This window comes from Vigna unguiculata, chromosome 2 (assembly GCF_037176805.1).
Source record: "Vigna unguiculata cultivar grain cowpea cultivar isolate G323 ecotype 2 chromosome 2, ASM3717680v1, whole genome shotgun sequence".
NCBI lineage: Eukaryota > Viridiplantae > Streptophyta > Magnoliopsida > Fabales > Fabaceae > Vigna > Vigna unguiculata.
In genome coordinates this window covers 18,220,581-18,231,822 of record NC_140793.1, presented here as the reverse complement: position 1 = coordinate 18,231,822, position 11,242 = coordinate 18,220,581, and the positions used below count along the sequence as shown (strand labels likewise).

General features: G+C 33.5%; 1 protein-coding gene across 4 annotated transcripts; it reads left to right on the top strand.

Annotated features, from left to right (window-relative positions):
• The first annotated feature begins 2,199 nt into the window (after nt 1-2,199).
• LOC114173801 (Auxin efflux carrier family protein) lies at nt 2,200-4,262 on the top strand. Of its 4 annotated transcripts, none has more exons than XM_028058412.2 (2): nt 2,200-2,360; nt 2,712-4,262. In XM_028058412.2, the coding sequence occupies exon 2, from the start codon at nt 2,740-2,742 to the stop codon at nt 4,075-4,077; it is 1,338 nt and encodes a 445-aa protein (XP_027914213.1). In that variant the 5' UTR covers nt 2,200-2,360; nt 2,712-2,739; the 3' UTR covers nt 4,078-4,262. The 4 variants fall into 4 exon arrangements, with proteins under 4 accessions (XP_027914213.1, XP_027914215.1, XP_027914212.1 ...); XM_028058414.2 differs by having other exon boundaries at nt 2,659-4,262; XM_028058411.2 differs by having other exon boundaries at nt 2,203-2,402.
• Nucleotides 4,263-11,242: the final 6,980 nt, after the last annotated feature.

The window sequence follows — 11,242 nt, the reverse complement described above, 5'->3', positions numbered from 1 at the left end:
AATATTGCATCTCAAACTCCAAAGTCTAAGGTTTGCAGAAAAAAAAAATCCATTCTCGCCTTCCAGAAGGGTAGTTATCACCTTCAAAGAGAGGTGGTCGGTTGATTGAAGCTCCTTCCTTGTACATCTGAAAAGACATCTTAAAAGAAATAGTGAAACAACTTATCACACCAAGCTCTGATACCACTTGTTAGACAAATGAAATCAAGAAGGGGGGTTGAATTGATGCTTTAAAAAATTTGTCTGGATTCCTATACTTAAGAAAATATCATTTTTTTAAATATTAATTAAGTGTGTTACTAGAAGCGTAAAAAAAGGTAAAGAAAAGAAGAAATTCACACAATAATTTATACTTGTTCGGGTATAGCCAACCCTACATCCAGTTCCCAGTCACCTCAATGTGAGAATGACAATCCCAATTCACTATCTTTAGAGTATTTCAATTACAACCACAATGACGTAGTGAAACATGCAAAAGAAAAATTCTAAAGATTGATAAACACCTATCTTGGGTCCTTTCAAGATATGACAACACCTCCTTTGAATCACACAAGGGATGAAATACCTCCCCTATACAAAACAAAGGATGAAAATTACAATTAAAAAATGGAACACTGTCACCTGAAAAGTAAGAGTATAGAATGCTTAGCAATCAGCTCCTTTCACAAGTGAATTCTTGTTACCAACTTGAATAATAGAGGTAAAAACTGAATCAATATTATCGTGCTTCTCAATAGTAGTGTGTTGTGTTTTTTCTCGTTCTCAAATTGGGTTATTTAAAGAGTTTTACTTGAGTTTTCTTTAAAAAAATAATTCAATTAATTCAAAAATAAAACCAAATAAATTCAAAAATCAATTTGTATTCTCTGTGGAAAAGATGATTTTTAGGAGAAGATATAGTCAAAGAATACTTGATTTAAAAAATAGTTTCAATTCAAAAGATAATTTTATTTTTGATAATCTGTTGAAAAATAATTTAATTAGTTTAAATAAAATCAAATAAATTCGAAAATCAATTTGTATTCTCTGTAAAAAAGATGATTTTTGGGAGAAGATATAATCAAAGAATACTTGATTTAAAAAACAGTTTCAATTCAAAAGATATTGTTATTTTTGAAAAATTGTGGAAACATAATTTAATTATGTTTTAACCTTAATTGATTATGTGCATGAAAAAGTGATTTCACTTGTGAAGAGAGATTATGAGAGATGATTTGATTGATGATTCCTCTTTATCTAGAGTGACTTGACATCCTAAATAATATATATCTTTATGTTGAGCTTTCTTTAATCTTGTAGTATTTTTGTTTGAGTATCCATCAAAATCTTTTGCTTTTAAAGAAGTAGTGGTGACATCATTTTTACTAACATTACTCACGTACAAGAAAAGTTGATAGACACGTTACTAATATAATGTAAATGATTATATATTTTCATATACACATTTTATATTTTATGTATGTTTTAATCTTACTTACTTCCTAAAATTTTTAAAAATATATAAATTCTCTTTTATCTTTCTCTCACACACACATAATATATATATATATATATATATATATATATATATATATATATAAAATTCATATTCCATTTTTAATTATATTTTTAAATAATACATAAAAAATATATATTTAATATATTTATTTTATTTTCACTTGTGTTTTAAAAAAAAAAAATTGATATGCTAAGAGTGATTCTAGTATAAGGTAAAGAGAAAATTTTATTTTAACGTCCATCTTTTTTTCCATTTTATTCTTTAAATAATAATTTTTAAATTAAAATAACTATTTTATCAATGTTATCCTTTTTATGATTTTTTTAAAAGTTTAACTAATTTTTTCTATTTGATATTTTTTAAACTTAACTGCTTTTAAAATTAAAATAAATATTTATAAAATAAATAGAAGTTATCTATATAAAATTTTAAGAATTATATATATATATATATATATATATATATATAATTTTACATTTATAATCATAACAATTTTATTATTTCTATAAAAAGAAAGTGAACGCTACTTTGCATTTGTTTAGATACGATTATTAATATACTTTTTAAATATTTTGAGACACCAAAGAATCTTTTTAGGTAGCATTATTGTACAATATTCTAACTTCTGTAATTAAATTAGTTAAAGAAATTCAAAATATAATTTTAAAATAATTATTATAAGATTTAGTAGTAATTATCAGGGTTGAATGATTGAATGAAGAGGGCACGTGAAACCTGAAAGGGTTCATTGTCTCACACCAGTAAGAGTTGAAAACTCCGTGTATCTTATCTTCTGGCAGAGGTTCCGATATTTGTTAGTCTCTTTTTGTCTTGAGGATTCAGAAATTTTGAATCTTCCACGGTAAGCAAATGACCCTGAAAATTTTGTCTCCAAAATTTGCCTGTAAGTCTCTTTTGATTCTGCTCTAGTCTTGTTACTTCTCATATGTATCCTTGGGACCCCATTTGTCATTTATTTCAGACTCTGTTTTGGTAATTCATACTTTCTTCTAGATTATTGTTTTATGTGTTTGGAATCTTTGGTGATAAACTTGAAACTAAGTGAATCTGTTCTCTCTCCATAATGATTTGAATATTCGTACTTTCTACAATTTTTTCACAAGAAAAATAACTAATAAAGTTATTAAATTGAGCACTAGATTCATCACGCCAACACAAGATATGAATCGAATGTTCAATGAATGTGTTGCAGGAGGTAGTTCTGTTCTTTGAGCTGAAACATGTTTGCTGAAAATACTATGACGGCTTCGCATGCGGATCTGGCAGCTGCTATAGTGCCATTGTTGAAGCTGCTTTGCCTAACAGTGATAGGGCTAGTTCTTGCAAACCCAAGAATGCAGTTCATTCCTAGAGCTACGTTTAAACTTCTTAGTAAACTTGTCTTTGCGCTGTTCTTGCCGTGCCTTATATTTACTGATCTAGGTGAAAGCATTACTCTTGAAAATTTTGTGGATTGGTGGTTTATCCCGGTCAATGTGCTAGTGAGTACAGCAATTGGATGCTTACTGGGGTTCTTAGTGGTGATCATATGTAAACCACCTCCAGAGTTAAACCGATTTACTATTATAATGACGGGATTTGGTAACACTGGAAACCTCCTCCTTGCTGTGGTTGGATCTGTTTGCCATAGTGATGATAATCCATTTGGGAAGAATTGCAACACTAGAGGGGTGACATATGTTTCATTATCTCAATGGGTTTCTGTTATTCTCGTATACACTCTTGTTTATCACATGATGGAACCTCCTATGGAGTATTACGAGATTGTTGAGGAAGGGGCTGAAATCGAGGAAGAACGAGCATTGAATGATATCAGTAGACCACTCCTTGTAGAAGCTGAGTGGCCTGGCATTGAGGATAAAGAGACTGAGCATTCTAAGACACCGTTTATTGCTAGGATATTTAAAAGCATTTCAGGTATATCTCCGTCCAATATTCCTGAGCTTGAAGTGACAGCAGAAAGTGGTGGGAATAGTCCAAAATCCATTAGGTGTTTGGCTGAACCTAGAGTTGTCAGGAGGATCAGAATTGTTGCTGAACAAACTCCCATTCAGCATATACTTCAACCCCCAACACTTGCCTCTCTGTTGGCTATTATTGTTGGCACAGTGCCTCAGCTTAAGGCTGTGTTCTTTGGGTATGATGCTCCGTTATCTTTCATTACAGACACTTTGGAGATTGTAGCAGCGGCAATGGTACCTTCTGTGATGCTTGTACTGGGGGGTATGCTTGCGGAAGGACCAAATGAGTCTAAACTGGGGCTTAAAACTACTATTGGTATTACTGTGGCAAGACTTCTGGTGCTTCCTGTCTTGGGAATTGGGATTGTGGCTTTGTCAGATAAGCTAAATTTCTTAGTTGATAATGATGCTATGTTCAAATTTGTGCTTTTGTTGCAGTACACTACACCAAGTGCTATTTTACTGGGAGCAATTGCCAGCTTAAGGGGTTATGCAGTTAGTGAAGCCTCAGCCCTTCTCTTCTGGCAGCATATATTCGCCCTTTTCTCCTTTTCATTGTACATCGTTATCTATTTCAGAATTATTATGTATGTGTGAAGTTGCAGTATATTTACTGCCTTGACGTTCATGATTGAAATTGTGGTTTTCGGGCTTGTTTTGTATTCACGATGAAATTGTTGATGCATGGTTCTTTCCTTGCAATAAACATGTTGTATATTGTAGGGCTTAATGCATATATGATCTCTTTTAGATACAAATCAATGATGTATGAACTTCTTGAACTATGTTTTTGACATATGTATCATTCTGAGTTGCATTATTGTGATTTGATGCCATTGTGACAAATTCATTTGGAGTTGTACTGTTTTGGCATTGATTAAGGTGGAAATATTTTTTTCCTACAATTTGGAGCGGTGTACGGCCAACTTTATTTATCTTTAGAAAATTTGTCTGATGGAACTGTTAAATTAGATGTAATTTCTATACTTTTGGAGCCTAACTAGCACATGTTACTCATTCATATCAGTAACTTCGTGCTAAGATGGTAATTTGAAGTTTCCCTTAAGGTAATTTAATTTGAACTATTAAGTTCACTTTCCAAATCTCTGATAACGGAGATCATTGGGGTTTCTTTTAGTCTATTCTCAATGTTATTAGTATTTTTCCGTTGACATCCTTACTGTAAAGATATTTTATGAAAGATTCAGGCATAAAAAAGAAAGAGATGTGGGTTTTTGTGACATTATTATTTGCATATTTGGATGATTGCTTTGCCTTGATAATGATTAAGATAGTTTTGCAAAGGGAGATGTTATGAAAACTTAACTTTTCGTATTACTTGTTGGTGAAATTATAACGTTTTCCATTTTGAAACTTCATTTCTCTGGATCAAATATTGTATATTTCAACGTTTCGTAAAGGGTTTCTCCCTGCACCTCTCTAACTTTTATTCAGCACTCAAACTTTTCCAAAATATCCAATGACTTTTAACATTTTGATCTGCAGCCCCTCACACAAAAGTATTGGATTTCGAACTCTAATTAAGAAAATTATTGGATTTCGAAATTCGATTAAACAAATTATCGAATTTCAAAATTTTATTAATATATATATATATATATATATATATATATATATATATATTGAAAGTAGGTATATATATATTTTTTCTTTTCTTTTTCAATTTTGATTTTGCAAGTCTCAATTATTTTCTGCTCTTATTTTTAAGGGCGACTCCTAATCAGTTGGGTTTGGACTTAAAGGTTGGCCCATATGGTGACAAAGTCCCTCAAGCAGCCAAGGCCTCTCATTCTACACTCGCTTGCCAAAATCAATGCTCTCGCTCTTCTCTTTTCTCTCCACAGGAGCTCTACTAGGGTTTGGGTCTTACCCTTCTTTGCGTTAACTCAACCCCATTCTTCAATCTCATTCTTCAATCCATGTAAGTTGATTCTCAATCTCATTCATTCTTCAATCCATGTAAGTTGATTCTCAATCTCATTCTTCAATCCATGTAAGTTGATTCTCCACCGTACCTTTTTCATTCCCAACTCTGTCATCATGATTCTAACTAGGGCATGGTAACCCATTTTGAATATATTCCATTATTTTACAGATCGTAAATCTGCTCCATGGTCGGTAGTACTCACTTGCTTGGAAGTAGGATATTCTGCTAGCTTTTTCCAAGTAAGGGAAGCTAGGGTTTATGTATTTAAAATTATTTTGGCAATTTTTGGTCTGCTTGTATGGCTGTGATGCTTGAATGAGGCGGTTGGTCGAATAAAAATGTATGGTGTGCGAATATGTTTGATTGATCTGGCGCTACTCTTTTTCTACATTGCACACTTTTCGTAAAATGAAGATTCCTACTGTGTTAACCGTTGGATCGAGCTGATATTTTAACAGCTGATCCTTAACACAAAATTATTGACTTTGATCGGTCGGATCTTTAATCGGAGCTCTGTAGTGAGAGCAATTTTTATCGCAATGTCACTGTAGTTTCGTTGTTGACAACACTGCACACGTTTCGTAAAATGAAAGTTACTACTTCGTTAACCGTTGGATCGAGCTGATATTTTAACAGCTGATCCTTAACACATAGTTTTTGACTTTAACCGGTTCGATCTTGAATCGGAGCTCTGTAGTGAGAGCAGTTTTTATCGCAAGATCACTGTAGTTTAGTTGTTGATAACATTGACCTTTGTTGCTTGTTTGGTTTACAACTTTTTTTATAGTTATTCAATTAAGTTGGTTCTTGTTTCATTTGGTTCTTGATTCAATCATATTTAATTTGAATATAAATACAAAAGTTTTCTGAACTTTACAAAAACTGCAGTTTTATTTCTAAAATCCCTAAATCGTTTGCATAATGTGATGTTAAGTTGGATTGCTATGTTAAAGCATGAGATGAGTGAATATGCATGAGTAAGAGGGTGTATGAGTTGTGAATGATGAGCTTGGATAAATCTTGGCATGTGATTTCAATGAAATGGTTGGTATCAAAATGGCATGGTATTGGTATGAGGTGAAATTCTATATTCATGGATTGGGAAGAATGAGTTGGAATGGATTCAACATGGAATATGAATGAGGATTTGGTTATAAAGGTTGGCATGAGAGTTATGTGCATGATAAAAATTACTTTATTGATTGAGTATGTTTGGTCTGTGTCAGTGCGTAATTCCATGAGCCTCTAGGTGAGACCTCATGGTAGTGCTTCAGTGGTCGGGACGTAATTTCATGACCCCTGTTAGTGGGAGTTCATGGTGGTGTCCCATCTATATAATTTGGTAAGGATTCAAGGTAAGGTTGCATCTTGACACTCTAAGGAGTCAGTTAGTCTCACTTAAAACGGACTGACTCTTGTGGTGAGAGTAGCAGGAGGCCTGAAACTCATCAAGGGCTAACCTTGTGTGTGGGGAATTGAGACATTGTAACACTTGTAATACTTAGCTCGGGGGTGAGCAGAGGTATCCATCACAAGTGCAATCATTCGCTGAATCCGACCAGATTATATGTATCCGGATGAGTCGTGTCGAGTCTAGTGTATTGCTTGAGGAGTCATAACATGTTTGGATGACATATACTACTTGGATTGTGTAATAGCATGTGATTGCATGATAAACTGTTTCCTACTCTAGCTTACCCTTTGTTTGTTTGATTGTTATGTGTGTGGTTTTCTCTTTTTGCGATGATCATCAATTTATTGATATGAGCAGATGCGAGAACTCCCCGTGGTCATCAGGGTGATGGAGGTTCCACTGCTTAGTTCGTGTTGGGACAGATCCCGCTTTTGAGAGTTTACTTTAGAGCTATGTCCCATGTATTATCTACTCTCTAAGTATTTATTTTAAACACTGTCGAACTATTTTCTCTGTCTAGTTATTGGCATGGTGGTGTGTCCTAGTATTTCATTATTAAGTACCTTGGATATTTGTAAGGAGTGACTTGATACTCCACAAATTGACCCTTTATGTTATCCTGTGTAATATTCCATTTGATTATGTTAATATTTAAATGGGGTGTTACAGATCTCCTTTTATTTATTTTGTTTAAAGATTATTTATTTTTTAATTTTAATTAATTTTACTATATATTTATTTTTAATTTTATTTATTTTCTAATTATTTTTAATATATATATAAAAATGAAAAATAATTATATGTATTGAATTTTAAAATTCGGTATATATATATATAATTTTGAAATTTGGTCCTATGTATACCAGATTTAGAAATCCGATAATTTTTTTTATCGGACTTTGAAATCCGATAACTTCCTAAACATGTTTGAAATCCGTTTTAGGTGTACAAGTGGGTGTGTTGAGTAAAAGTAAAAAAGATTATTTTGGGATTTTTTGAAAAATTTGGGAGTGTTAAAAGAAATCCTTGTGGATAGAGGAAGAAGTGCCTATTCCTTAATTATTTATAATGGGCATAATCAAGATATTTAATGGAAGTGATTCCCATCCATATACCACCTATTTTTTAGGGAAATGTGTTATATTTCAGAGCAACAATAACAAATGGTATTCAATGGAAAATAGTAATATACATGCTTAATAAAAACAATGCTCCTTAGGGAAGACCACAACCTAGTTACAAGTCTAAAAAAAATAGGAAACAATAGAGACAACTTTTCTATCCTCCCAACAACCTAAAGATATTGTTGGTTTATGCTTTAGAAAAAAGAAATTTATTTCTTATGAGGTTTTACTTCTTGCACCACTTCCTATCATTTTATTTAATTTCACTTTTGCCATTGAAAGTTTTATTTGAAATTTACATACGAAAGAGACACAATGAAGTGGAGGTGTTTTGTTCTTGTGGGGGAGTTTCATTTTTTGGTGTGCTTTTAACGTTGTTGAGAAAGAGGATTGATATTGGAGGTTGGAAGAGGGTGGCAACGGGTGGAAGAAGGTAATATTGAGGTATAGGGTGTGTATTTTGAGGTGCATTGTTTGGTAAGGGTCATTATGTAGGGCTGAAGTTCACTCAAGTTGGATTGGGTTCGGATACAATATGTCCAATCCAACATAATCCATATTTAACATTTAAAAATCTATTTTGACTATTTATTTTGTCGGGTTATCCAGATACATTTAATTATGAATATAATTTTATTCGAGTGTATTAATCAAATTTAACTTTTATTAAATTAAATAATAAAAAAAGTAATGAGTGAATTTAAAATAAAAAAATGAAAATTGTGAAAAATAGAACAAAACTTCCAGAAAAACAATGAGAACAAAACTTGAAAAACCTAGAAAATAACAAGAAAGAAATAGAGGTATGCGTTGGTCTTTTTAATACCAAATCCATAACTTCATTCACAACAACAAGCATGACATGAATCTTGTGAGCCATCTTAACCAAAACAATCATTTCGAAAGAATAGACCAACAAACATCATAAGCACACAAAAATTTGAAAAAATAGCACTAACAACAAAACCCTAGAAATAGCCAACTACATAAACCCTAAAATCACACACAAACCTCATTAGCTTAACCACACACAAACACATTTTTTCTACCAAACTTTTTCTCTCTCAATCCATAATGGCAGAGCACGGAGGCACCATGATAGTTTCGAGCATGGCTTCGGTGGGTGCAAGCATGGCGGTGATAAGAGTTGTGAACACCGTTAAAGGCCTCGCCGTGAAGAGGAGGATGTGTGAGTCTTTGTTATGAAGTTCAGACCTCTAATGAAAGAGGGTCACACGATTTTGGAAAGCTACACCGATTTATTTGTGTTGACGGTTTTTAAGAAGAAGGAAAGGCACTGGATGAGAGCATTGGGAAGGAGGTTTTTAGGGGTTCAGTGAAAGATTTAAAGTGGGGAAGAAGAAAGAAAAGAGAGGGCTACTAGAAAATGGGGGGGGGGGGGGAGGGGGAAGAAGAATAAAGAGAATAATTTGGAAGAAATGAAAGAGATAGAGAAAAGGGGAAGAAGAATAAAGAAGAGGAGTGTTACTAAAAGACCGAGAAATTTAAATAATTAAATAAATAATTATTTAATAAATGCGGATAGTGGGAACCTTTATGGTAATTAATGCTGGAATTTATGATGTGGAATAATACTAGCTCAAATGGTTGATAGTACTTGGTTATATTGAGGGGGCTTGGGTTTGAGTCTTGTGTATGTCATTTGTGTTTTGTTTAATATGCTTGAACATGATGAGTGATAATATAATCCTATATTATAGAAATTATCATGAAACATGAATTGGTTGTGCACTTGAATTGTAATTGAATGGTTGTGTGTTCAAACCTTGGTGCAAAATAAGTTCCTTTTTACTAAAATTATTTTTTGGCATGGATGAGAAGGGCTAGAAACCCTATCTGTAGCCAAGAGAGTATCAAGGATTTAGAGCAAACTTGGAGAGGAGACCAGGGCTGGAATAATTGTGGTACAAGAAGGACTTTATCAATTTCAAATTTTAGCAAGGATTATCCAGGTAAGAGGAGTTAAACCTGTAAATTGCATGTTAGTTGATATATTGCATGGTGTATGATATAATATTATATGTTTCCCTTTGAATAAGCTCGTATTTCTGGGTTTCTTGAAATTTTCCAGAAATCGCCTGGTTGACCTTCAAAGCCGCTAAGTGACTCATAGCATTTTCTGTGTAATACTGGGTTCCAAGGAGGAACCGCTTGGCGGCATGAACCGGTCGCCAAGAGACACATGTGTTCCAACCTAGTTTCTAGATTTTTGTATGAACCGCCAGGCGGTGATGAACACTTGCTAGGCGATGCTAGCGATATTGGCTCGACTTGGGTTTTTTACGCGTTCTAGGTTGTTTTGGTGAAAAAAAAATGATACTTGCATGAAATTGAATTAAGGAAAATGAGTAATTGTAGCATTGCACTGTGAATTGATCTAATTGGATGGAAAAGTAGTATATATGAAAATTAGGGTTTTAATATTGGGGATTTTAGGTCTTGAATCAAATTGCGTGGTTAAAGGCAATAGAATCCAGTGTGTTGGAATCCTAATGTACTAATGGTAAACACATGCCATGATTGAAGTCTATTGAGTGGAAAATCGAGAAACTAGTATGGAATGGGGAAATCAGGGTCTTGCCTGGCGGTAGGCTATGTACCGCTAGACACCAGCGCATAGTAAGTGACTTTGCGTGGTTGTGAGGTATAGTTTTGGATCTGGGTTTTTGGGGTCATGTGTTTTATGAAAGTGGATTTTGGGGTCATAAGACAGAGGCTAAGTGGAATAAAAAAAAACTTGGATTAAGAATGGGAAATAAATTGGGTGGAGATTTAGATTGGGAAATCTAAGATGCGAGGCCTAGTGCGTGACATGATTCCAAATACCAGTGATATGTATAAATATCTACTACAGTTCGGGACTTAGGAACTTGATATAAAGATGTAATGGTTGCTGAATTGGGATTGTGGGATAGTCAAAGTTAATGATAGAGTTCAAGGTTGGGTATGGACCTAATGCTAATGGTAAGAGTGAAACGTTCATAATTTGTAATAAGTAATGTGGAAATGCAATAGGGATAATGGTAATTGGTAAGATGACATAGAGTTGGGTCTGGAAGTAATGCTATCATGATTTAGAGAGAGTCAAACTAGGTTCTGCAAGAATGATAAACCAATAAAAGACTCGTTTACTAGTGTAGCTCCTGACGATGGAGTTTTAACCGCCAAGTGATAGTTACAAACCAGAAGGGACCTGGAGCACTTAGCTCTTAGAGATGTGGACGTTCTACCAGGCGATAACTGTGTGAACAGTGG

Bases quoted from the DNA above. Each gene is read 5' to 3' on its own strand.
- LOC114173801 (XM_028058412.2), top strand. From the start codon at position 2,740: ATGTTTGCTGAAAATACTATGACGGCTTCGCATGCGGATCTGGCAGCT.